Source organism: Odontesthes bonariensis, chromosome 24, assembly GCF_027942865.1.
Source record: "Odontesthes bonariensis isolate fOdoBon6 chromosome 24, fOdoBon6.hap1, whole genome shotgun sequence".
NCBI lineage: Eukaryota > Metazoa > Chordata > Actinopteri > Atheriniformes > Atherinopsidae > Odontesthes > Odontesthes bonariensis.
Window position 1 is genome coordinate 23,110,014 of NC_134529.1, and position 27,046 is coordinate 23,137,059.

At 41.9% G+C, this 27,046-nt stretch overlaps 3 protein-coding genes across 7 annotated transcripts in view; 1 reads left to right on the forward strand and 2 right to left on the reverse strand.

Moving 5' to 3' along the window:
* cdc42bpab (CDC42 binding protein kinase alpha (DMPK-like) b) overlaps nt 1-2,563 on the reverse strand; it is a 76,453-nt gene extending 73,890 nt beyond the window's left edge. For 3 of the 5 annotated variants that reach the window (XM_075458746.1, XM_075458745.1, XM_075458744.1), the window contains exon 1: nt 1,270-2,563. In XM_075458746.1, coding sequence (XP_075314861.1) covers nt 1,270-1,447 — 178 coding nt within the window. In that variant the 5' untranslated portion in view covers nt 1,448-2,563. The remainder of the gene's footprint in view (nt 1-1,269) is intronic. The other 2 variants (XM_075458748.1, XM_075458747.1) reach the window with 1 other exon arrangement.
* An 8,129-nt stretch (nt 2,564-10,692) lies between these two features.
* Nucleotides 10,693-12,726, forward strand: lft1 (lefty1). The gene is made up of 4 exons (XM_075459411.1): nt 10,693-10,957; nt 11,180-11,426; nt 11,542-11,781; nt 12,220-12,726. The coding sequence occupies exons 1-4, from the start codon at nt 10,693-10,695 to the stop codon at nt 12,542-12,544; spliced, it is 1,077 nt and encodes a 358-aa protein (XP_075315526.1). The 3' UTR covers nt 12,545-12,726.
* A 5,148-nt stretch (nt 12,727-17,874) lies between these two features.
* Nucleotides 17,875-26,699, reverse strand: hnrnpub (heterogeneous nuclear ribonucleoprotein Ub). The gene is made up of 14 exons (XM_075459789.1): nt 26,077-26,699; nt 24,585-24,699; nt 22,571-22,650; nt 22,319-22,458; nt 22,032-22,131; nt 21,404-21,516; nt 20,955-21,218; nt 20,731-20,850; nt 20,511-20,639; nt 20,242-20,410; nt 19,849-20,127; nt 19,459-19,733; nt 19,102-19,239; nt 17,875-18,670 (listed from the first exon to the last, which is right to left on the reverse strand). The coding sequence occupies exons 1-14, from the start codon at nt 26,522-26,524 to the stop codon at nt 18,620-18,622; spliced, it is 2,421 nt and encodes an 806-aa protein (XP_075315904.1). The 5' UTR covers nt 26,525-26,699; the 3' UTR covers nt 17,875-18,619.
* Between the last annotated feature and the right edge of the window lie 347 nt (nt 26,700-27,046).

The window sequence follows — 27,046 nt, forward strand, 5'->3', positions numbered from 1 at the left end:
TAGCACAGAATAAGTTGGCCGGATTTTGGCTGATAGGGCAAACCAAATCAACAGCAACAGCTAAACTCTCACGCCATCTGACTGACTTCACCGCCTTCCTGTCTGTCTTTGACCAAGCCTCTCGGTGATGAGTCTGCCTGTTTTTACCCTTGCAGTTTGTACCGTTTTAGAAATTAAAGTCAGACAAAGAGATGTTAGCAAATGCACCAAACAGCACTTTCCTTCCATTATGCTTTTGTTTCGTATTGCCTCATGGATTATTAATTTCCCTTGATTCATGTTTCTGCCTGCGCAAGAAACTATGTGCTCCCTCACTGCCTCTGCACCTCTTTCAGGGCTTTCAAAGACGAGCAGGCAAGCCAGGCATGCTCCGGCAGCTAGCTGGGCCTCTGCACTAGATAAAAAAAAAAGGTGAGTTGTTCACATTCCTGCTTCATGCACAAACCAAACCCCAGTGTCTCACACACATACATAGAGTCCCTCTGGCAAGGCAAAAGGATTGTGTTGTTTGTCTGTGTGTGTGGTCCTCTTGTAAATATATTTTTTCTTACCTTGCTTTAAGGGGGGGGGGGGGGGTAGTTACAAAACAGATTATAAATTTGACTTCCATGTCTATCAGATGAGTAAACCTAAGAGGACTGTCAACAAGCATTCACCTACACCCATTCGAAAGAAAACAAACTGACAAGAAAGTAGTTGTGAAAACTAAACTGATCTAGAGAGAGTTGGTGCCACAACAGAAATACATCAACTTTACGTAAGAGTGCAGTGCTCGTATGAATAAGTGATTGCCTGGAGGAGAAGACATCTTTATTAGATCTTTCCTGGACTTCTATCAAAACTCTACGCGAGTCTGCTAAAGATCTTCTTCACCATTGTGAATATCCTTCTGTGGATTGGGTTACTCCCTCTCACTGTCGGCTTGCTGTTTTTGGGAGTAAACCAGATTTAAACCTCTGCTTAACGCGAGCTCTGGTATCCCCAACAGGCTGCCGTGCATGATCATTTTCCAAAACATATAAAACGTTCAGTTACACAAGAATATAGTGACCTTGCTTTTAAGTTTCAGGGAGGGTTCGTGTGAGAGGAGAGCAGGCCAAGTGAGCCTCGCTACTACTATAAAAGGAATGTGATGATAAAGGGAGGGCCACTGCACCACCAACACTAGTAGCTTATCATCTTACCAAAGAGACTGGGAAGCCGAATGCACAAGCCAAACAAGAGGAAATAAATTAAAATATATATCAAATCAGATATGGGATAACTTACCCCAGTCCAAAAACTCCAGGATGTTTTTCTCCCTTCTGAGCGGAGAGTTGTTGCACTCATCATAGAGGCAGACCAGGATATCCAGCAGCGTTTCCACACTCAGGCACTGGCCATTAGACTGAGCTGGTCCGTCCAGGATCAGCTTCTCCAGCTTCTTCAAACGCACCTCTCCCGACATGTTTATTCCGGCTTGTTGCTCTTTAAAGTAATGATGGTGACGGGAGTTAGATGGCTGAATGAACAAACACCTCCTCGGCCTGTTGGTCACTGCAGAGGGGCCCGTGAAGAAGTTATCTCACCTTCACCTTGTCTCGGAAATAATAGAACTTTGTGTTGAGGGCAGGCCGGGGCTAATTCTGCGCTAAAAAAAAAAAAGAAAAAAGAAATTCACCTATTCATGATCTACCTCTAAAGATCCAGTATCTAAGAGGTCGGTACGATATGCAACACTTCCACATGTTTAGAGCCTATCCCCACAGGGTGCATAAGAAAACAAGTAAGCTAGTCCACAATTACAGATCCTGGCTGCCCCAGGCCGGTGGATTTTGACGAGATCACAACGCTTAATGGCAGTTTTCTGGTCTGAAATGGGGGAAGAAATCGAGTCGATGCCTTTCAACAGACCTCCCTGCGTCGGTGTTGTGGTGGATATCTGGAATTCTCCATTCTTCCAGCAACCCTAAAATGCAAGGCAGATCTGCAATGCTACAAAGCCCCAGCGCCCCTCCTCTGCTCCAGGAATGGAAGGGCGACACAGGCTTAGTAAGCAGCCTGCTAGGTTAGCTATTTAGCTAGCCACGAAGCTAACGTTAACGTTACTTTTCTCCGTTCCTAAATGCCATCATTGCCACCTTTTTTTCGCCATGAGTTGACATGTAACACGCAGCGTCAAGACAGACCGTCAGAATTCCACCCCTTTCGAAAATGTTTTTTTTTTTTTCTTCTATCCAACTGGGAATTGTCTCCCTGTTTTAACAACTCACTGCTGGCAGATATGTTCTTTAAATCCCATTCTTCGTCCAGAAACCAAATGTCTCTCTTAGTTTTTTCACAGTTCGAAAACCACGGTTAGTTCAAGAGTTCCAGAAGACCGTAAGTTGGCCGTTTAAAATGCAGGTCCCTTTGAAGGTTATGGAGGAGCTCGTTTCACGTCAAAAAGGAAAACTGTATTCAAGTCTTGCTTATTCCAAATACGGGACACAGCCTAAACTCCCTCTGTCCTTTCCTTTGCACTGCCTGCCTCCCCCGCCGGTCGGTCGCTTCTTGCAGTCTTTGCACAGTCAAGCTACCAGCAGCTTGCTGCCAGAGCCTTTGGACAGAAAAGACAGCCGAGCAGACAGCTCTTTGCGCAACGTCGCGCTGGATTATGGGAAGTGGGTCTGTAGGGTACATGTGACATATAAACGGGCGGGTGTCTCGCGACCCTGTTTGATAATATAAAATCACCAAATACAGAATATAGTTAGAATATAGAACAAATTATTTGATTCACGAACGATACTTTTGATACGTTTCGATTCTTTTTGTTCTCTTGCGTCCCCGGAAAAAGTCAACTTCCACGCATGCGCAAGGTGCTGAACCATCATAGCGCCATCTTTGCAGTGCCTCCGCGTTCATTGGTTGATTCCTTTACAGACGGCAGCCCATCTTATTGTGCCGTAGCATCTCTGGTTGCTGCTGCAGGCAAAATCCCAGATCATCATCATGGCGCCCGTCACAGCATCTGCTGTGGGGAGGTGGGGGTGTTTGGCAGTGGTGGGGGCTGTCAATATTGTGAATGGAAACTGCGGGCTGTCTGTCTACTGGTGGTGCGGTGCATAGAGGACGCGTTTTCCTCTGACTGACTTCAGACTGGAATCACTCCTGTCGCTTTAACGCTTTAACAGTCGCTTTTACGTTTGTGGAGATATACCTACGCAGTAGTGTCATGCGTCAATATAACCTGCTCTGAGATTTGATAGCTGTTGTAATAAGCAGCTTTTACAGCCTCACATTGAAGCAATATCTTGATAGCCGTTGTAGGAATGTGTGTTTTGCAGAGATGCAAATTTGTAGACTTGCGAATGAAAGTAAGGTCTTTCTACAAGTCTACAATTCGACTAAACTGCACCATGCTTATAGATTTCAGAAATGGAATTCGGCCAATATGGATGATCAGATGCATGCATCTGACTGTGGTCTAAATATGCAAATGTCTCATCAGTTTTTGGGAATGATTAAAGATTGCAGTGCTTGTGCTTTGAACTGTTCCCATCCAAGCTAGTTACAAGATGTGCCGTGTTTAATTCTCCCACCACTTGGTCACCGTTTTTTTTTTTGTATTATTTATTTTTATTTTATTCAATGCTACAGATATAAGAGACTGTTTGAGTCACCCTGACTGTTACCAAACCAAAAGTAGTGTAAGTGGTCACTTAATTACACTTTGTGTCAATTCGTCTGGGTAAAAAAGTGCATTTAGCTGTTTGGTTGACCATCAAACCCATATTATATTGTTTTTCTTTTTTTTTAAATATCACTTTTGGGGGGGGGGGGGGGGGGGGTATACAGTTCAGGGTGCGTTGCTCTAAAACAGGTGTGTGTAGAAAACACTTCATCCTTTTGAAGTCCACTTCTTATCAGTGCTCAAAGTACATCTGTTAATGATTAATGGCCTGCACAGCAGCCGAATCTCTGGGGGTAGGGAGACATACATAGTCCTGTGTGTGTGTGTGTGTGTGTGTGTGTGTGTGTGTGTGTGTGTGTGTGTGTGTGTGTGTGTGTGTGTGCGTGCGTGTGTGTGTGTGTGTGTGTGTGTGTGTGTGTGTGTGAGCATATCTCTGTGCGTCACCAGCAAAGTCCACCATGTGATTTGTATAAATCACAAAGAAAGAGATGAAGTGATCCTTGCTTCAGTCCTCTTCAGTTCCAGAGGGATGACAGACACCAAAAAAAAAAAAGGCGCGCACATAACAACTCAGCATGCAAGACGTGCACCCACTAAAACAGAGCCTGTAATTCAAAGCATACTGCTTTGGCATCAGGAGCAGCCCAACAACCGTTAATGCCCTCCACAATGAGTAACAGTTTTGAGATGAGTGATTGTGAGGGTTTGGAAGTATCTATTCTGTAAAAGTACATGAGCAACAGAACATAACGACCTAATAATACTGAAAATGAGAACACATTTCACAACATTTATGACTCCCTTGTGTTTGTGACATTGCAGAAACAGGTCACCTTATCAATGGAAAAACACTCACTGATCGTCTGTAGATTTGTTGCATTGTTTCAGTTTTTGAATGTGAATGTGTCTTTTTAGGGTCATGATTTGTTTACTGTTTCTTTGTGAGTAACACACAGATGTTTCACTGTGGAGCAAAGCCGTTGTAGCACAGCACTGTGCAAAAGTCCTGAGCCACCCCTCATCTCTTTGTACATTTCCAGCAAAACAGGTGATGGATGCACAAAATTATTGAAACATGTGCACACATAACTGGAAATATAGTATACAAGGCAGAAACAGAGTTTGTATAATGAGCCGGAAAGTTAAAATTTGATATGAGCACCTTTATTCTTCAACTCTTAGACTCTGTTATGATTTCTTTAAGTAGTCTTCAGGAATAGTTCTCCAGGCCTCTTGAAGGACATTCCAAAGCTCTTCTCTGGATGTTGGTTGTCTTTTGTTCCGCTTTCTGTATATGATTCCACACAGTTTCAATAATGTTGAGGTCCGGGCTCTGGGGAGGATTCATCCCTCCATGAGACCTGTTGCCACTGATTTTCAGTCCACTTCTCGTGTCATTTGTCATACCTTAGCCTTTACGTCCTACTTTAAACTCGTTAAGAATGGCCTCTGGACAGCCATCCCTACCATGGAGGCCATTTCTGTTGAGACTGAACAGTAGAGCCAGATGCATCTCTCATGTCTTCTCTTGGGTCTGTGTTGGATTTTTTTCCCCGATTTGCCACTTCTTTTTTTTGTCCACTAGTTGTGGAAAAGCACATTGTGCTGAAATATGCCAAGTTTCTGCTAATAGCTCTTTAGGAACCACTTTGTTGGTGCAGAAATACTATCTTAGGCGGGGAAATTGTGTTATCTTTAACAGTTTCCACAGATCCAACTAAAAGGAATGGAAACACATGATGTGTATTTGTGACAGGCTGCTTGTAATAAAGAGCTTAAAGATACATTTTAGAATTGGTTCCTTGCTAAGTTGTCTCTTATTTGTTCACACAACACTGGGTCATCCCTTGTGTTAGGTGCCTTTTTATGCTTCAGTAACTCATAGGTCAGTGTTACGTTACTTAACAAACAGAAAAACACATTCCTGTGAAAACGTTCAAATACTGGACTGAAGATGTGTGAAAAAGCAGTCAATGTTCAAAGAAAAACTTTGAAAGACCCTAAGAAAGCCTGGAGAACTATTGCTGAAGGCCTCTTTAAAAGATGAGTGGAAAGTCCTGCTCCTTGGAGGCAAAATATAAAGAATTGAGGGGTGGCTCAAGACTCCGGCACAGCACTGTACATTCAGAATATGGTTGGGCATTGTCTTGGTTGGATACACAAGACCATCCCTGAAAACACATCCTGTGGTTGGCAGCATATTTTGTAGGTGTGTAGATAGCATTAATGGAGCATTCACAGATGTGTACTTTGCCCGTGTCTTATAAACTTACACCCCCCCTTATTATCACGTACTGGCTTTGTGTTGATTACTTATCTAATGATCCTTCTCTCCTTTAGCCAGGGGGAGGCAGCATCCATGATTTCCAAAAAGCAGTTAACATTTTGATTGATTTAACCCCAGGATTGTTTTCTACTTTATCCTAATTTAATCTTAAATGAGCTCACATTCAGAGAAATCACTGTTTTTTTTAATCATATTTACCGTCTTTATATTTTTTCTTTGTATAGATAGATAGATAGATGACTTTATTCATCCCGAAGGGAAATTAAGGAAATTAAGTTGCATGGCAGAGTTTCTACCTGCGTTTGGTGATGCAGGGATTAACTGTGTTCTCTGAAGTGTCCTTGTGCCTATGCAATGATTCTGAATCCTTTGATTAATGTTCTTCATACCTGACATTACCCTCAAATTATTGGCATTTTTACTTTGAAAATATTGTTCTTGAATTGTTGAAGCATTTGCCCACAATGTGTTTCACAGTGTGGTGAACCCCTCCCCATCTTTACTACTGAGAGACTCTCTGAATCTGATGCTCTTTCTAGAGCCAATCATGGAACTGACCTGTTGCCAAGTAACCTCATAAGTTGTAAGATTTCTATCCACTTGTTTCAGCCATGAGCATTTATTAGAAAATTAATGAGTACAATTTCTTAGTGATCTAAACAGTCTAAGTTGCAAAACACGGCACCCTGTTTTTGTATATGTTTCACACAGCCACACATGTCCTCTGGAAAGGAGGTTACATGCGGTAGACAGCAGCCATAGTGACGTTTGTTTGACAACTGGTAGCATTTCCAGCTTTTACCCACACCTGGAGGCTCTCCAGTGAAACACCCATCTATCTATTTCCTACATCCATCCAACTATATCCACACATCATATTTTCTATCCCAGCTGCCATTGGGCGAGAGGCGGCGTACACCCTGGATAGGTCGGCAGTCAATCACTGGGCCACACCTATAAACTCTGCAGTGAACCAAATATAAGTATTCAGTTTAGAATATAAATTTTGTGTGAGCATCCTATGCAGCCAATATAATGTATGGATGTTCCTTAACGACATTTGTGATATCCTGTTTGGGAAGACTGTCTCACACCATATGATCTATTCTAATCTATCTAAAATCCATTTAAATAAAGGTAACAACAAAGTTACGAAATGTGTTTTTAGAGTGGAATTTTCCTTTAAAACGTTGGATTTTTTTTATGCGCTGCAACAGCCCCCTCTGGTGTACAAAATGCTTTCCTACAACGCTGTACGCTTTTCTTTTATGTCTTATTTTGGTAAATATTCTGTGTCTCTTGTTTTGTTGTTAGTAAACTCTCACAAATGTAAAGAATGTGCAGAATATTGGATTTGAATTTATTCCACCATTTTCCTTATCAGTATCCCACACGCACCCCCATGTCCCTATTAATTAGATGTTAATTACAAAAGTTAATTTCTATATTTCTTGTTAGCCCTGACTAATCACGTCTGATCCTATTGGGTTAAGTCTGCACAGGGATTAAATCCAAGGCCCACGTCTCTGCGCTGATTGAGTCGTCATTAGTTGTGTGAAATACAATTAGACTGTCCTGTAGTTTGTCTAGATGTGGAGGCAATAACTGTAAGGCTATTGTCCTTGCACAGGTCTGGCGCTTTCTCCTTCCTACAGACAGATTGATGAGTATTGGCAGCCCGCTCGATGGATCAGATCCAGACACGGAGCCCATCCCTCTCGTCTGCAGCCGAGTGACATTTCAAAAATTAGAACAAGAGTTCCTGCGTGGGCTATTAAGGTGCAAACTAGCGGTTCACCCCCTCCACCCCCCAAATATTTGATGTTAAGATAAAGCAGGCAATGGCAAGTCAGGAAGTCGGTGACAATGTGAATAATGAGGAATTTGGCGTGACCACCAACACAAGTTCAATATTGACTTTTTGGAGCATGCTGCAGCTCCGCCTCGTTCCCATGGAGACGTCTAAATGAGATGCTCCAACAAAATGCTCAAACCACATAGGAAAACACAAGCAGACTGCATGCGGCCTCCTCTTCCTCCTGAAGGGCCCGCTGTAATATTTGTCTTACATACAAACCGAGCCTTTTTTTTTTTTTTTTTTAACAAACAGCGCTCTCTGCAGCCAAAGGGGATTCCATGTTTCACAAATGGAAGGGAATGACCTATAAATTGGACCGCTTTTGAATGCAAATGCGTGGATGTTAATTAACACCTGTGTTGTTGATTGTGGGAGCTCGTTGGCCTTTGATTGAAAAGAAATGGCACCTTGGAGCATCAGATGAAGCTTTGAACTCGGCAACTCATCTTTGATTGGCATGGGAAGGAGGAAAGACTGAGAAATATCACACAAAAGGCATCTTAATTTCCCGAATTAGGGGCTGTAATGTGAGGGACAGGGGATGACATAGGCCTGTGTATTTTAGGCTGTGGAGAGCAGGCACTTAGATTGGCCTTTGGCTGGACTGGACAATAGATCTTTTCTGAATTTACATGTCTGCACTGGTGATCCTGACATCAGACAATCAGATAGACCAGTTTGGACCTCATCTATGGACTCTGAGGAAGAATACTGTGTTTTTTTTGTGTGTGTTTTTTTTTAATCATTCTCAGGGTTTCTGCATGCAGGAATCTCATTAGACCGTTTTTTTAAACTCCTTTAATAGCCATAAGTGTTTGAAAAAAAACACAAATAATTCTGTCATCACAGTTCAGTGGATCCTTCAAAACTTCAGCTCTCATCACAGGCAACACTGGCTTGTTTACATTATATTCCCTGTTAATCAATGCTTAATTAATGAGCACGACCCCCTTTAATTAAACTGATAAAATGAATTAAAAAGTGTCTCATGATTAATCTGAATACATAAAGACAAATCCCCCCAACTTAATATGAAAAACGGGTGATCTCATGGGCCAACAGGAGGCTCTGCTACATGTGATTGACTTCAAATTGTCATTGAAAATTGAATTAGGTTTTTGAATCGTACAAAATGTTACAAACAATTGCAGAAAAAAGTATAATCTGCATTTGCAATCTAACTGCAAGGGTGAAACCCAAATGCAACAGCACCAAGTCAATAGAACTCATTAGAACTGTACACACTCACACATAAGTCCTTCTATGCACATGCTGTAAGAAATATATTTTCAGTGCTTCGCAGATGTAATTTATTTTAGATGATTTCTCTTTCACGTCCTCCGACTGTGCCACACATGGACGGCGAGATGTGCTATGAGCTCATTAATAATTTGTCTTGTTGGGGAGGCTTGGATGCACCAGTTTGGAAGAGCAGGTCTGGCAGTCATCTGTCATTTGGTCTTCCTGTGTGCCCCTTCAGTCTGTCTGACATCTCTAAGCAAACACAGTCCAATACACAACCAGAGCCAGGGCCTTCTGGGCAGCCAGCGAGAGCACCCCGCTTCTAATGTTTGTGTGACAAAAAAGGCAAGGCAAATCCTCGCAATGGAATCAGATAATCACCAACCTGTGAAGAGCCTGCCCCAATCCACATCCACGCCGGCCCCCCCAGCCCCTGGATTAACTGTCTGTTTGGCTAATAATTTTAATCTGCTGGAGTGGGCCAGGAATGGGTGACAGAGCGGGGAATCAACATCTAATCCTTGGGTCTTCCTCCTCCCTCAAAGCTCTACAATACTTCCTCCTGGACTCCCCCCCCTCTGTTATAAACATGTATCAAAGTGAACAAATTGCTGACTACTTTTCCTGACATTCCCATGCTGCCATTTGCTGGACATAAAAACAAGCTCCTACAGCCACCCAGACAGAAATAAGGCCAGTGTGTGACAACTCTTACCAGACTGGCCCAGCCTGACATCGTCCAGTGGAATGTACACATCAAGAGGCGCTGTGTGTAGACAAGGGTGCTACTGAGAAGAGGGCACTTCAGGTTCGCAGGGTCAAGAGATGTCTGTCTGGGACACATGTGTAGCAGCAGGGAACACACAAGTGGAGGAGAGCAGACTAATTTGAGAGAAATTAAAGTGCCAAGATAAGAAGAACACTTGCATTTTGTTCAACTCAGTCAATCAAACAATATCAGTGTTCATAAATCACATAAGTGAAAACACTCCAGGTTCTCTCTGGCTGCACGGGATAGCTGATGCCAGCTTCCATTTCCAGTGACTAAATGTTAGGGTTCTGATCTAAAATTATTTTCAACGCGACATTTTTTACCCTCAATTTTAAGAAAATCTCAGTACAACTGATCTTCTCTTGCACTTTCTCATTTTGGCTGAAAAAAAGGCCCTGAAAAAAAAGCCATCCAATCATCACCTCACATATTCAATCCTTGTGAAACATTTGTCCTCCAAAACAAACTTCATCAATATTACAAAAAAAATTAAATGTGTTGAAAAAAATGTGAATATTTTGTGAATATTTCCACCTGATTCATTGCACAGATCAAATGGCATCAAACGCAAACTAATCCAAACAGACATCAAACATACTTTTAGTGCAACTATGGAGAAATTACACCTCCACAATACGGATGGCACTCGAGTCTAATTGTTGGTGTTTGAAGTATGGCCACTTAAATATCCTGTTTAGGATGGGACTCGTATCGTCGCACCTTTGTTCTGATAAGGGTCCCTGCCCCCATCGACAAAGTGCGAACGGCTGGGAGGGCCGCAACAATATAAGGGGGCCAGATGAGTGTCAGAGCGACTCTGTATCTCTGAGTGACTCCCGCTACTGTACTCCTGTCTTGTTCCACTGAATTTCTTCCTCATGGATTTCCTCCGCGCTTGTGTCCTGTGTGCAACGCTCCTGGGTCTGGCCAGGGCATTTACGCATCAGGATATGAAGGACGTGTTGCTGCAGAAACTTGGATTGGATGAAGTTCCGAAGATCCATAAGAGAGATTTGGAGAACCTGGTTATTCCAGCGCATGTCAGAAATAAGTATTTGTCCATGCTGAAGATGCACCACAGCAGGCGACGCAGATCTTTGCCCAGCCTGGCGGGCATCTTAAGGGGAATCCCCGGCAATGCAGGTGAGAAACTTTCACAATTCTTAAAATATCCAACATGCAATATGGAATAAATCATACGGAAATGGTGTCAATAATGGTACCCTTTGACCTGAAACCATATTCCCGTGCGTAATAGGGGCACGTGGTGCGTAAAGACTCTTTTACGCATCAAAACGATTTTGAAAAGCGGATTGAAAAGAAAAAGAAAAACGACTTTAACGCTTTTAAACTGTTGTATTTTAGACATCTCCGGAGAGTATGTGTACTCTGACACCACTCGGCATCGCATGCTGTTCGACATGGAGGCAAGGATCCCGGATAACAGCGAGGTAACCATGGCGGAGCTGAAGCTCTACCAACGGGCTTCTTATCACAAACGCTTCGCGGTGGAGAGAAAGAGCCACCGACCCATCAGCAACGCCAGGGTCAGCGTCTACTGGGTGGAGGTGCTGCCGGACGGATCCAACCGGACATCGCTGGTAGATTCACGGTAAGGGGTTATTTTCCCCTCCTGCTGAGCTGTATATAAAAGAAGATACTTTCCTCTTCTCCCAGAAGCATCAGCTGCGTATCATTTTAATTAATCGTCCTTATCATGTTCACAGTCTGGTCCCCATTCACGAAACTGGCTGGAAGAGCTTTGATGTCACTCAGGCGGTGCATTATTGGTCCAAGACCCAGCAGAAGACACCTATGCACCTGGAGGTGTGGATCGAGGGCGAGAGACCTGGCAGCTATGCGGCAGAGATGGCCAAAAGTGTGCGCTTTACCACCCAGGAGCAGACAGACAACACCTTGGGGAAGCCCGAGCTCATCCTCTACACACTCAACCTCGAAGAGTACGGGTAAGGGCGCGAGCTTTTGATATACAGGATATTGTATCAGTGTGACAATTAGTCTATGTGCCCGTTTTGCTTTCTACCTGTCACCGTTTGCGTTCATTAAGAGGTCTGTAGCAGAGCGGCAAGAGGGCGTTAGATTACTAATTATTGTGGTTCAGAGAAAAGTATGAAATGACTGGTTCGCACAAGAGAAAATAAAAGAAAAACAAAAAATCAACATTTAGGAGCTTTGGGTGTTCCAAAAATCCCGATGAATAATATATTTTTTCAGTTATGGTCTAAATATATTAATAAATTGTAAAGTTTTTTTATAAACTGGCCAGCAGGGGTGTAGTTAAGAAATGTGAGGCCTGTTGGGCAGCAACCAAACCGTCTCCCTCCCTCACTTAAAAAAGATCTGTGTTGACAGCAAACTAACTTTATTTCTTATCTATTCCACAGCTCTCATGGTGATTGTGACGTAAACCGAAACAAAGACACCTGCTGTAGAGAACAGTACTTCATTGACTTCCGCGCGCTCACTTGGACGCAGTACTGGATCATCGAGCCTGCGGGTTACCAGGCCTTCAGGTGCACCGGCAGCTGCAAGCAGCCCAAACGCAACTACGGCTACGGAGAGCGGCGGTGCACGGTGTCGGAGAGTGCTCCTTTACCCATAATGTACCTGGTGAAAAAGGGGGACTATACTGAGATTGAGGTGGCTGAATTCCCTAACATGATTGTAGAGAGGTGCTCATGCACGCTGGACAATGTCTCTATTGCATGAAGCCATGGGAAATAGCTAAAATAATCAGACTGCTAAGAAATATTATAGATATAGTGTTTTTTGTTCCAGTGGGTTGTCGATATATATTTAATACTTTTAAACAACTCGTCTAGTACTTTCTATTTAAATGGACATTTAGCGGGAGAATCACATAAAACAGGCAGTACTGCTGCCTTCAAACAAGCACTTTTCAAAGTTTTGACATTGTTTTTTTTTAATTTTCCCTTAATTAGAATTTGTATGAGTTGTGTCAAATCTAGTGCAATCATTCAAATTCTGTCTGATGTGTCCTCTATTTTTCATGCTGTACATAAAATGAATGAGTTTATGTTTGGAAAATAAAATATTTTTTTTCACATGACGCTCTTCCTCTCCTCCTGTGGGCAGAGCCTGTCTGGCTCCATTCACATTCATGATCACATTCACATGCAGCTGCCTGTGTCTTTCACCATGTTATTTACGCTTATAGGAAATAGTAAAGCAGAGCAAATAATCTCCCTAATGACACTTGTTTCACTGAGGTTGCGTGCCCATTGATAAAGATGGTCTAACCTGCTTGTAGCGTTTTATTTACAGTGGGAAGGAGCTACACAGGCAAGTGCAAACAAAGAAACTTCCAGTCAATTCACATGATGCTGGGCTCCCTATGCGTTTACATCAAGCTTAGAGGGTCAAACATTGGTAATCAGAGTCAATAACTAATGCACTGTTTGCAGTCTAAGTGGGAGGTCTTGTCATTCACTAATATGCTTTCGATGAGGGTAAACATGCCGACCCGCCAAAGACAACCAGCTGTCTAGGGGTGAAATGACCTCCTGTCATACACAGAGGAAAAGCACGGGCTCTGTAAAGAGACATGAATGTCAAAGAAGCCAAACACACCACTGAAATGGTCACATTCTAATGTCCACAACACACGAAGATCGCCAAATAACGGTGTAACAGTGAAGATTTCCGAGAAACTCACAAAAGTTACTGATATTCATCAGACTGAAACAGCTCACAAAGCCACAGTCAGACAGTGTACAAAGGGAAATTTTCTAAAGTGCAATAAAAGCTTTAATCTTTCATTTCTACCGTAGTTTGAACCCATACCTAAAGTGTCTCCACTTTCCATTGTCACTGTATTTAGAAAATAGCAAGGTTAAAAATGTTATGCCAGCAACACACTGAAAAAAAGTTGGGTTAGTGGAATGTTCACCACCATGAGTCATATCAGGCTTCCTTTAATTGAATTTTCTTTTCTTTTAGTTTTCATTTTTTGGGAACTGAGGATGCTAAAAAGCTGCAATTTTCCCGGAGTAATCTGTGTCCATTCTTGCTGAATACAAGAGTTCAGCTGCTCAACAGTCCATTGTCGTTGTTATCTGATTCTCAACCTTTTCTTTTTTTTTAAGCATTTTCTTTATGCTTTTCATGGACAGAACAGAGGAAGAGAGACAGGAAGCAGGGGGCAGAGAGAGGGGGAATGACATGCAGCAAAGGGCCGTCCGATGCGGGACTCGAACCGGGGCTAGCTGCAGCGTGTGTGCCGCATATTGTAAATAGAAGGTGGTGATTTTTCTAGGTTCTCCCAAGCCTTAGTGGCTGTACTGATCATGGCGGCATGATAGTTTCTCACGCAGTGCCGCTTGAAGAGCTTGAAGGACACATGCATCCAACGGCAGTTTCTATCTTTGGCTTTTTGCACCAAGATTTTTTGCAGAATCCCCTAAAAAAAATGTCACAATATTTTGCACTGCAGATGCTTAAAGACCTAAGTTCTTTGTATTTCTTGTATTAAGGCAATTTTTTTTGGAACTTACTGATGATTCCCTCGCTGAGTTTGACATCCTTGATTGGAAAGTCTAAGCTTTTGATGAATTCTCCTTTAATACCCAACCCTGATACCCTCACTTGTCAGCAATTAATCTTGTGATTGTAGAATCCTCTTTGTTAAATATATGTTCTTTAAACTTTTCTGGCTTTCTTTGCCTCTCTCTCTCGATTTCTATTTGAATTGTGTTGATGGAATCTAATTCAAAACTTGAATCATTTCTTACAAACAATGAAGTTGGTCAGTGGAGACACTGAAGATGATTTCTTTGGACCCGTGCCAAATGATAATGATAGATTTATGCTGTTTTCTGCATTTTAGAGGTTTGCACAAATTAAGGAAATACCGGAACACATTTATGCATTTAGCAGACACTTTTCAAAGCGACTTACTTATATCCCAGGTAGGCAGGTAGTTTAAGAGGGTCTTGCCTAAGGACCCCTACTGGATGTAGTACCTTCATGCGGTGGGGACAGGATTCAAACCGCAGTCACCCGCATGAAAGCAATCTTACCACTACACTATCCAGTCGCTTATCCTCCTTGGGAGCAGCCAATCAGCAAAGATCAGGCTAATGTTGATGTTTTTGAGTTGACCATCAGTGTAAAACTGAACAACAATGGTTTGAATGCCAGTGCTGCAAGTAGGCTGTCACTGCTTAAAAAACAACAACAACAACAACAACAAAAAAAAAACATTGCGGCCTGTCTGCAGTTTGATAAAGATTAATAAGGTAGAGGGCTGTTTAAACTTTTTTTGTGGACAAAAGAGACTAAATTAGAATATTTTGGTATAAATGAGAAGAATTACGTTTCGGAGAAAGGAAAGTGTTGCATTCCAACATAAGAACCTCATACCATCTGTGAAGGATGGTGGTGGTAGTATCATGGTATGGGCTGACTTTGCTGCCTCAGGGCCAGGTAAGCTCACCATTATTTGGTGAATTCAGTCCCCAAACAGAAAAGTCGAAAAAAAAACTTCCTCTCTTGCTAGGAAAGATCCTCCGAGGTAGAAACCAAAACCCCCACAAAAGGTATTCTATGAACTTCCATCGCTGAAGTTCCCAGAAAATGCTTGATTGGATTTATTTCTACGTATAAGGGATTACAAGTAGATATCAAACCACTTCCCATAAGTAACTGTGATATTTTTGTCAATTGTGTTTATTTCTTTTAAAGAATAATGAAAAAATGTGATGCATTTAGTCATATTTAGACAGACTCTATGTTTACAAGGGTTTAAACGTCACTGTGACAAAATTTGAAAAGGATGCTTCTGGTATAATGCTAAGATCTATTTTCAGAGGGTGTTCTCTGCTCCGATGAGAACAACTTTTGTCAGCCAAGTAGAGCAGAAAAACATGAAGGTGGCAGTATCATGCTGCGGAGATGGAGGAAAACGTGGAGATTTTTCCAGATTCGAGACTTTGTCAGGAAAACTTTTTCACGCTTCCCAAGACTCCCGCCCCAAATGCCCCATGACACTATTTTAGAAATGAATGTCAATGGTAAGGGAGCTGTGTCTGCACTTTATGACCTTATTACGGGACTCTCTCCCTCTTCGGCTATAGCCACAAGACAAAACTGGGAGGACAATTTGGATCATAAGTTTAAATATGAGGACTGGAAAGAAGTTCTAAGGTCAGATTAGCATAGGTTAAACCAGATATGGACCCTACTTGTGAGAGTAGAGTCCATATCTGGTTTAGCTCCTACATCACTCCTCCAAATGTTCTGGCTTCGTCCCAGACTGATCACTTTCTGGAAATCTATTTTTAACTCTGTGTCAATAGCGCTTGGCTCAACAATCAGCCGGTGCCCGCTTGTTTCACTTTTTGGCCTTTTCGCAAAAAACACAAAACTCTCAAATCTTCAAACAGGCGCCCTTGCATTCTCTACTTTAATAGCGAGACGACTGGTTCTTTTAAACTGGAAATCTGAACATCCATGTTTGTCTTTCATGTCTTGTATATGTTGTTATTTAAAAAAATGAAAAAGAAAGTTCTAAAAAAAAAAAAAGAAAGCCTGGAGGTCTTGTAAAGATTAAGACTAAATTACTGCAAAATACAATTAAATTTTGGGTTTGGGGACAATCAGCTTGAGCCTTAAGCCAAAGACAGTAATGGCTTAAAAGAACATGATTTTAAGACACTATAGCACAAACGTATTTTACAGGCACTGTAATGAACCAAATCACCATGTACCAAGTTTTACAATTTTAATGAAGACAAAAAAGAAAAAAAAAAGAAGATACAGTTGTAATTCTTTAACACAAATATTAAAAACGGTCAGATAGAAAAGACAAATAAACCTAAAGGGTTGTAAAGCCTTTGCACTGTTGGTTTCATAAGACCTGATATACAACTTGCAACACAAAGCAATAAAAATATAGGGTCTGTTGTATTATAGATTATGCTGTAAATTCAAAGCTCGCATTCTGCTAGATTTGTGTGTCCGGTACAGTAAAAAGGGAGGGCACAAACTCTCCAGATATTTACATGGATTCAACAGTTCATCACACAGCAGTAACTTACACTTTCATAATCACAACACATTTATCACTGAGTTTATTAATGGACATTCATGCATGAATGAATTAGTGCCGTATTTAGTATTTACATTTCTTAAATAACAAGAATACGAAGGAAAAAAAGGAACACAAATGACTGAATTTGTTCGCTTCATTTTGATGCGTTTTCCGGCCTAAGTTGCTGGGGCAATGCGGCACGATGCATTGGGGGGGGCCGCCATCATTTTCGGGCCACACAGCCACTAACACAAACACCTAAAGCGCTTTCCAACAAAACAACAAGGCCGTACGAATTTGAAAACGGTTGCCATTTTGCAAGTAAAAAAAAAAAAAAAAAAAAAAGGGTTCCAGAATTGTAGGCGTTGCTGGTTGAGGAAGTGTTGAGACTGTGTAGCCCTTTTAAGTTGCTGGTGAAGATGAGCTACCCACCAACTTGCTTGCTTCCATTCTTGTGCTGAATCAGCATCATAAGAAAGTCGCTCAGAGTAAAAAGTTAAAGGGGGGGGGGGGGGAGTGAGAAAGACACCCTTGTGGTTCAGTGTTTTTGACTGATCAGTGCGTGTCATCTTATACGCCTACTGCATTAAAGGAACCGTTGATAAGGACAATACAGAAAACATTTTCTCCTGAGAATGAAGCATAGTCAGCGCTCTAATCTTAGAATAAATGAAAAAATTAATTCAAAACACATTTATCAAAGGCTTAAATGGATGACAAGAAAAATGGCTTATGTCTAACCTGAAAATGGCTTAGCCAAAACATATTCTCAAAGCGATATATATATATACACACACACAAAATAGCTAAAGCACTAGGAATGACATACGAAACAAGACACTTTAAGAGAATATATAACTAACGAGGTGCCTGCTGAAGCTTGTAGCAGAACAAAGGCCCTTATTGTTTGTATTAGCAAACCAGGACGTCGCTCATTCAAAGGTCTTTTACACACCTTTGACCTAAATCAAAAGTCATAAGCCAGGAAGAATGTAAAAAAGCAAACAAGTTGTTTATTGTAGGTCTATGAAGTTTGTTACAGGTTTGGTGGTGGGGACAAAAGTAAAAAAATAAACAAAACTTGCTGTAATTTATCTGATGCTTGATTTTAACGGTTTGACAGTAGACTATTGACACAAACAGTCTAACAATATAATCTATCATGCCTCCTGCAAAGAACCAGGGTAATTTCAATTACGTTACTTAAACTTCTGACAAACTACGCAAAAAATATATTTACAATTTGTAATTTAAAAAACCCAAAAAACAAAAGAAGCAAAAAAAAAAAAAAAAAAAAAAATAGATCACAGCACAGATAAAATACTCAACCCTGAAAAAAAAACCTTAACTGTGGCCAACTGGCAAGTTTCCTGTTCCTGATATTACAAACATTAGATTTGTTTTTTGTTTTTCTTTTAAAAGCATGTCATTTAAAAGTGGTTGAAAAATATTTGAAATATACAACAAAAAGAAAAATGAATGAGACCTAACCCACACTGCACATGTGTATATATGGATATACTATATAAAGCTTTGATTACAATTGTGGCCTGGTCTCCTCTCTGATGGAATGTGGTTTCTCCATGTCGCCTCAGTCCTGCTCGTCGGTCAGTGGGTTTTAGGTTATTAAAAGTGGGTTCTAAGGAAACAAACTCAAACAGCAGGGTGGAGGGATGTTCCGTGGCTTGCGGTGGATCCTCAATGTCGGCCACCAGTCCATTAGATCAAGTGTCTTAGTAATATCCAGGCTGATACTGCTGGCTCCAAGGCTTCTGGTTCCAGAACTGCAACAACAAAGGTTGAAGTTAAAACCACTGTATGACCTTCCCTTAATTAATAAAAGCTTTTGGGTCATTAAGACCGGATGCACACAGTGAATTTATACAAAACAACAAAAAAAACCCAGCAACAACTGGTCATCGTTGTTCCATGATAAATGACCTGGGAACTGAAATATGGTCAACACTTAATATGCTCTACATTTCTCTAGAAGTTTTTCTATATGAACTTGATTGTGATAACCGATGCATTAAAATCAGCTTTCGATTAAACCAGAAAAAAAAAAAAAAAAAAAAAGCCATAGAGTGGAGTTGTATTAAATTTGACGTATGCAAGTACAATTTTAGTTTTAACATCTTTAATACAGTTTAACAATAACATAATACCAAAGCCTGGAGTCTGATGCAAAAGCCAAAGTTTGAGCAGAAATACTGACCCCTTGCTGCCAGCTCTGGTTGAAGGCTTGAGCTTTGTCCATGCCGTTCCTGTTGCCAAAGTTTCCACTGTTCCTGTTGTTACCAAAGTTGCTGTTCTTGTTGCCAAAGTTTCCACGGTTGCCACCTCTCTGCTGAAACTTTACGACACAGGCAGAAAAAAAAAAAAAAAATAATAATAATCATGCAGTAACCCTTTAACATTTAGCAAAATGAGGAAACTGCTTTTGGAGAGATTTTACACTGGTGTGCAGCTTAAGTGAAAGGGGTTTAAAAATAAATACTCTCTGGCATGGCCAAATATCCTAAAAATATTTACATATTTTCAAAGAAGGTATAAGCCAAGCCATCACACCCACCTGGCCGGGATGCCCCCTGTTTCCACCACGACTCATGCCGCCGCCTCCACCTCCTCTGCTCATGTTCCCTCGGTTCATTGGGCCACCTCTGTTCATGTGTCCTCCCCTGTGTCCCATGTTACCCCTCACTGGTCCACCCCTTGGGGACCCGCCGAGGCTGGGAATGTGGCCACCGCCTCGATTGAAGTTCCCACGGCTGGGGTATCCTCCTCTGAAGGCTGGGGGAGGCAAAAAGCCACGAGGAGGACGGTTGAAGCCGCCGCGAGGGCCAGGAGCTGTGGATTGATCAGTGTTGCACTTTGAGCCATTAAAGCATTTCAACTGCTTTAAAACTTTGTTAAACAAGAAGAACATGAAGATTCTATTCATTTTCCCCATTTTCATTCCTACCTCCTCTAAAGTTGCCTCTGTTCTGGAAGCCTCCACGTCCCCCGCCTCTCTGTCCAGGTCCACCACGGCCAAACTGGTTCTTGCCCCCTCGGCTGCCACCACGGGAGCCCCCACCTCTTTTCGGAGTCGTGCTCCCCTGGTTTGGTTTCTTCTCAGCAGGTAGAGCTGTCTTGCTTTCTTCTTTGTACTGTTCTAGCAGCTTGGCAGAGTCCTCCTTCGGCAGCTCAGCAAAGGTGATTCCGCTGAAGCTTTCTCCCTCCTCGGGCAGAGCGAAGAAGCCTGTAATCCAGGGAAACAAATCAGAACATGATTAGAGATTTTAAAAAAAACAAAAAGGCATATGGAGCAAAAGATATCATGCGAGGGGTTCTCAGCACCGAGGAAGTTCTTTACCTTTCATTTTGAGCAAAGCATGCTCAGGAACTTCCTTGCCATCACCCTCAACCTTTTTCTGGACTCTCTGCTTGTAGTCATCGTCAGCTGGACAGACCACTACAGCCTTACGCTGAAAGCCTGCAAACAAACACATCTTCCTCTTCTGGCCTGGTGCAGACAGGTTAGTCTGGAAAGAGGAAAATTTTCATTTATTCATCGACCTCCATTTACATTAGCATCTGGGGAATGTTCACCAAGTCGATCATTAACCAGTGCAGACAACTTACATGATCCAAGATGTAGTTTCTCTTCTTGCGGGCAGCAATCTCAATGAACTTTCCCAAGAAAAGTGGTGCTCTTTGGGAAATTGCGGTCAGTTTTGTAATGTCCTTTGACTGGCGTTTCAGGCTGTTGATCTGTAATGAAGGAAAGGGGAGGAATGTTAAAATGCAGAACAGAAACGGTGAGTCACATCCAGAACACCACAGAGCTGGGACCAGTACTGACCATCATCTTTTCCACAATGGTGTCACTACCCAGGATGTAGTACTTCCCAGGGTTCTCTTGAACATGGTTCTTCACCCAGGTAGTCTTCCCTGAGCCCGGCAGACCAACCATCACGATGATCTACATAACATGAGACATGGTTCAGATAACCGTGCCCAAAACACTGAAAAAAGGCAATACTATAGCATTGCGATTAGAAAGTGACATGCATGACTCATGCTCACCTCACAGTCGGCCTTAGTCTGTGGCCCCTTCACCCCACGCATTCGCTCACTGACGGGGACCTGCTGCAAGAAGGTGTAGCCCTGAGGCTGAGGGAAGTACGGAGTCTCCATTTGGCCAAAGTTGAACTCCACAGCACAGTTGTGGCAGATGACGTGCGGGAAAAGGGCCTGACCATTTAAAGAGTCTTTGCAGACTTGGAAGGCGACAGCTGGCTCCCCACCATTCTTGGAGAAGGACAGCACCACCTCCTCACCCTCAAAGTCCTAAGAAAAAACACAAAAAGGCAACGTTGCTCTTTGTGTAACAGATTGTTTTACACTACATTTCAATTATGGAAAAAAAAAAATTAAATCCTATCCATTCGGTTCGTCTAGGCTACAGTTTAAAAAAAACAAAACAAACAAAAAAACAAAAAACAGATGCTGGCAACATGACACTTGAATCTTACGATAAGGCAGCAGATGACATCATTCTCTTCGAAAGTTTCTCCAAAGTCTTCTGTCACACAGTTGGTTGTCTTCTTGCCTTTTCCAGAGTAGGCGTAGGAAAACTCCTCCTCACCTATACATAAAGGGATCAATTAACAAACATTCACGAATTGAGGCAAGGCATTTCAGAATCTGGATCTTTGCAATTGCTGAATGAATAATCTGTACTAGAACAAAGCAGGAGGCCGTTTCTATGACACAGGCAGAGCTGAAGCCATTTTATAATCAAGGTGTCATGTAGCTTTACAGCCACTAGAGGGCCTCCAAAGAGGCTTGTATTTTAAGGCATTTGAACACAACTGACCTTAAAGTGAACATACACCCAACATCAGCAAAGCTTGTCAATGTTTTGAAAGAAAATGTTTCTTGGTTTTTCAGAGATTTAAACAATGATAGGCAGTAACCTAAACGTACAGGTACTGGTTAGTGCGGTACTAGTCAGAGACATCCAATACAACTCCAGTCCTTACATAACATAAAAAAGTTATCTGTATAACACGACTTATGTGGCTAATTAGACTGCTGGCGATAGATTAGACGTTTCCAACAAGATATTAACAGGGCAAAAACAAAAGTAACTGCACTGACCAAGTAGCAGCGTGCCGGTTGCCAGGGACCATCCGACCTGCACATCATGAATATCCATATTCTTGCTAGAAATGTGCTTGACTGGAATCTTCTCTGTGATCTGTAATTCCAGTGAAAAAACAAAAATAACAAGTTTGTATACACTTGCACAGGCTCTAATTTCACCTTTTGGCTTGCACAACTTTAAGCACAATTCACACAAACCACATTAGGCTGTATGCATTCAGTGATTTTAAAAAGGGTGATAAGACTGGAAAATATCTGGACAGTATTCATCGTTATTGTACCTTCATCTCAAAGCAGGCTTTTCCTTGGTTCACACCATAGGTGGCTTTGCCTCCGGACCAGAGATAAGCAAAACTTTCCATTGTAAGGGATGAAGCACTGTAACGATCCCGTGACACCTTAAAGTGCAGGTCACAGTTGTCTAGAGCACAAAAGACAAAAACATAAAATCCGACAGCGTACATAAAAGTGTGATTAATATTCTTGTCAACCGTTTTAAACCCTCCTTAAAGGAATCTTGAAGCAAAACTTACAGGTGTCCAAGCAGACTTTGGTGTCATCAAACTCTTCATCTTCTTCCTCCAAGGGGGGTACAGGAGACTTAAATGAGGCACTGAAAAGAGATATGAAGAAATCAATTAGAAGATTCACGTGCGACTGCTACTACATGGAACATATAGATGTTTTAGGGACCACTGGCTGAAAAATACTGGGGGAAAGAAGTGGAAAGACAAACAAGGGGGTAAAGAAAAGAGAACATCAATTGGGCAAGCGAGCCTCCAAACTTTTTGGATAGTTTGTTGTATTTCAGCCGCACTTACCTTGCAGCATCCAGCGAAATCTAAAACATGAAAGATACACAAAGAAAGCACCACCTCCAGCCTTAGCATGCAAGGCTATCCGTTGGTCAAAGTAATAAACTCAAAGCAGACCTCTCCCCTTTCAGATAAATGTGTCTTCAGGATTGCTGTGGGCTAAGTTATATTTAACTTTCCATGTGCAGAATTCTAAATGAAAAGGTCAACTAAGTTGCTGTGTGTAACTAAGCAGTAGATGGCTCCCTGCTAAATGAATAAAAAAATAAATAAAGCAGTCGGGGCAGACTAAGAACTACAGCAACTTACCAGCTCTGTAGCTCGAGAATATGCACATTTATTTCTAATGGTAAAATAGAAATACCAAGTCCATATTTTTTTCTTTTTAAATAAAAAGGAAGCCAAACATTTGAATGATGCTTAAAAGAGAAAATAATCCAACTCCAGCTGGGTAAGTTAGTAGGAATGAAGATCCTTTTCTGCAGTGTAGCATTTTCAACATCTGCCATCTTCCAGGGACATCTGCCATCAACTTGTCCCCAAACTGCCCTGAAGGCTGTACATGTAACTACAGCTCAGGATAACACAGTGCCTGGTCAGTGACGTTTGATGTCAAGTCACATAACTACTGCCAACATGGGCCCGTCATTGCATAGGGATCTCTGCAGAGATTTAATCCATTTTATGTAACAAACTTTGTTGGAAGTGGCCAAAAAATAAATAACAAAAAAAACTGACTGGATACTTGAACAAAAAGAATTATCTAGAGCCCTGATCTATTGTGGACCTCATGTTTGGAAAAAAAAACAAACAAAAAAACAGCTATTTGAATGCATTTTCCATTTTATCCCTTTTGATTTTTGTGGCAATAGTGCAATGAAAACAAAACAGACCAATAAGTAGGTAGGTGTACACACACACACACACACACACACACACACACACACACACACACACACACACACAAGCTAACAATTCCGTGCATGTCATGCTTGATGTCACCTTTGCAGGGGTAGAAAGTGTGTTGCAAATGTACACATTCACACACACACCACAACTCACACAGACAACACGATGAGACAGAAATAGCATCTGGACTTCATATAAAACCAGTGAAATAAAAACAAAAAAAAACAGAGCAAATAAATAAAACAAAAAATTAAATTAAATAATTGACCACTGCGAGGCAAAACGATGGACGATCAATAGCGAGCTGCTCTGTGGACGTTCCAACACTCTGGGAATTTTGCTACATCCTTGTGTGCTATGTTGCAGCAGGACCCCTCCTCCCACGCCTCTCAGCTACTCCTCCCAACCCACCCACCATTCAAAAAGTGTTTACTTTGTTACTTTCCTCTGGGTTCTCCTAGAGCAGCCTCGAATCACCTTGAGGACACAACGGGCTTTCCAAAACAATAAGTGGCATGAGGAACAGATGTGAAAATTCAGAGATTTGATAGATGCACTTCTGCTACAGAATGCAGTCCATTAAAAGACACAAAGTGAGTGGGAACTGTAAAAAGTAAATGGTAAGGCTCTTTAGGTAGTCAGGGATGACCCTCAAAACACATGTGTAAAAGTTATGTTACTAATAAATAAGAGAATACTTCAAAATGAGGGTTTTCCTTTTGCTAGCTGTGTGCATTGGCACTTAAAGCCAATACAATTCACCAAAGCTATGGATGGCGCTTCAGGGATGCTGAAGGCCATTTTTGCTCTGTCCCATCCTTACCAGCTGTATTTGTTCTCTTCAATAAATTCAAAGTAGCCCCTTCCATGTTCCTCCCGGCGTCTCTTAACACCCTTCTTATTCTTCTGATCAGCATTCGTGTCTTTGTCCGCATCCCCTTTGAAAATAGAACAAAGATATAGAATGAGGTGCTCCTTTTTGAGACAGAGAGGTCGGACTGGCAGTGGGGTTCTGGCCCACAAAGCCCGTTCATTAGTTACATTGTGTTGACCAAAATCATCAGTTAAGTTCTTACGAGGCATAACCTCATAGTTACACTTAAAACAACACAATCATACTTTATTTATGACTTGTTACAGTTCGTAAGACCAGGTAGTAATTACAACATAAGCTGGCCAAATTGAACATTATGAGCAGTGTTTACTGGGGCTGGAAAAATCTCTGAAAGATAAAGTATAAGTAACCCTGCAATACAGGGCTTGAAACAATGTTCTCCATGTGCTTTAGGTACAAGTCTATTTTACTTAAGAGGGCATGTCTACTGATATCAGGGACAAATGCATCATGCAGGAAAGCTTACTTAGAACTGAATTAAAACCACTTCCCCGGTATGTTGTAGTGTATAAGCCTAAGTGTCAAGTCCTATACATCCATATCGTCTAAAGAGACTATTCGATGTGAAAATTGCTATTCAAAACGAGGGAAAGTATCCACGTGCTAGCTAAACAAGCGGTTCAGTGCCGACCCTTCTTCCACACAGCTTAGGGTTAGCTACTTCAGATGTTCCCGGCCCCTTTTCAAGTCGAAACCCATGGTTGTAAACACTTTAGACAACAGTCCATATGCATGTCATTACTAAGTAGTAATGCATTTGAAATTTGAATCTGAGCGCACTCCATTACATTAAATGACTAATAATAGCCATTATACAATATAGTTTTGTGAATAATTTTGGTTATCATTTATATAAATTAAACAGGCTGTAGAAGTGGTACCTTCGCACTTCTACCACAACTCTTAATTTGTGACTGAACATAATGTCGGGAACCTCGGAAATGGCTAACCGGCTGACCCGCTCATTAGCACTGCATCAGAGACAAAGAAAATTATGCTAGCTGGCAAGCTAACACCCTAACCAAAACGAAACGAAAAGCTCGTCGAGTTCAACCAATACGTAACCTCTTACCCCCCATGTTATATAATGTAAATTTAATTTAGTACGTTTTGTTATCAAGGCAACTAATAACGTTAAATCGTGGTTTGTGAACTGGACTAAAGGCATTAACCTTACTAAACGATAGCTAACCAAGGTGGTGACCGATGCTAACTTGCTAGCGGTTTCAGCTAACGCTGACTAGCCTATATCACGCTGACTGGCTCAACATGGACGCTCTGATATACGGTAGCGCATTCAAATTTAGTCATTCCCAACAGTCTCCCTCACGCGGCTGTATTAACGCTATAGCAAAAAAACGGCACCCAGCCACAGTCCATCCAACCAATCGCATTTTTATAATCAATTCGGCTGACTCACCCTCTGCAGCCTGGTCCCCGGGCTCACCGTCCTCTGTATCAATTTTCTCCATGTCGTCTACGTCTCCTTTGAGCATGGGATCCATCTCGTCATCTTCGTCTCCCTCGTCCCCTTCATCTTCACCCTCACCCATCTCCTCGTCCTCGGCAACAGCATTGCCGCCGTCCCCGTTTTCTGGTTCTTCCTCGTTGGCCTCCATGCTTTCCTCTGTAGGGCCGTCACCCTCTTCTTCCTCTCCTATACCCTCTTGCTCGACGGACTGGTCGAAACCATCGTCCGCCGAAGCTTCTTGGCCCACCGAAGAGTCTCCAGCAAGGGCCTCCTCGTCCAGCGCGGCCTGCAGGCGGTCCATCAGCTCGGCCTTCAGCCCCTTGTCCGAAAGATTACGTTTTTTCAGCTCGTCCTTCAGCTCGTTAACTTTAAGCTTTTTCACGTTAATTGCGCTCATTATGGATATTTAACGGTAAGATGTGTTAAAAAATACGTCGATAAATAAATAACCGGACGCCCTTTGTTAATACTCTAGCTCAAAACTGCGCCAAATAACAACCGCGATCCCTACCAATCTTTCACCCGGCAAAGAACTGCGCTGAGCCTTCGGTGGTGTGTGGGGGAGGAGGATGGCTTCTCCAACCGTAATTACCCAGAAAGCAGCGCAACTTGTTATATACTCTGCCGACCATCTGTCGCTGTCATAATAACAAAACATCCCTTTGCTTTCAGGAATCATCGTTGCGGAAAAGGTGGGACAAAATGGGGACGATAATATTTTCCTAACATATAGCACTCATGATACTTGTATTTATTTTTATTTAACATAATGGATTTTAGAGAGGACTGTTGTGACATCAATGAAGTATAACGAAGGCCAATGTCGATCCTCTTTAACTGAACAAAAACAAGATACCACAACATAAAATATTTTGAACAGTAGGCCTATGTATAATGTAAAGTATAAGATGCTATTTCC

What these genes read in the sequence shown, in the direction of transcription:
- hnrnpub (XM_075459789.1), bottom strand. Translation starts at nt 26,524, where the DNA reads ATGAGCGCAATTAACGTGAAAAAGCTTAAAGTTAACGAGCTGAAGGAC. An exon ending in CGGGGACCAGGCTGCAGAGG is followed by an intron (nt 24,700 to 26,076) that starts GTGAGTCAGCCG and finishes CTATTTTCAAAG; the next exon opens with GGGATGCGGACAAAGACACG. An exon ending in AACCGGCACGCTGCTACTTG is followed by an intron (nt 21,517 to 22,031) that starts GTCAGTGCAGTT and finishes CTTTATGTATAG; the next exon opens with GTGAGGAGGAGTTTTCCTAC.
- lft1 (XM_075459411.1), top strand. Translation starts at nt 10,693, where the DNA reads ATGGATTTCCTCCGCGCTTGTGTCCTGTGTGCAACGCTCCTGGGTCTG. An exon ending in GGGAATCCCCGGCAATGCAG is followed by an intron (nt 10,958 to 11,179) that starts GTGAGAAACTTT and finishes GTTGTATTTTAG; the next exon opens with ACATCTCCGGAGAGTATGTG. An exon ending in CTCAACCTCGAAGAGTACGG is followed by an intron (nt 11,782 to 12,219) that starts GTAAGGGCGCGA and finishes TCTATTCCACAG; the next exon opens with CTCTCATGGTGATTGTGACG.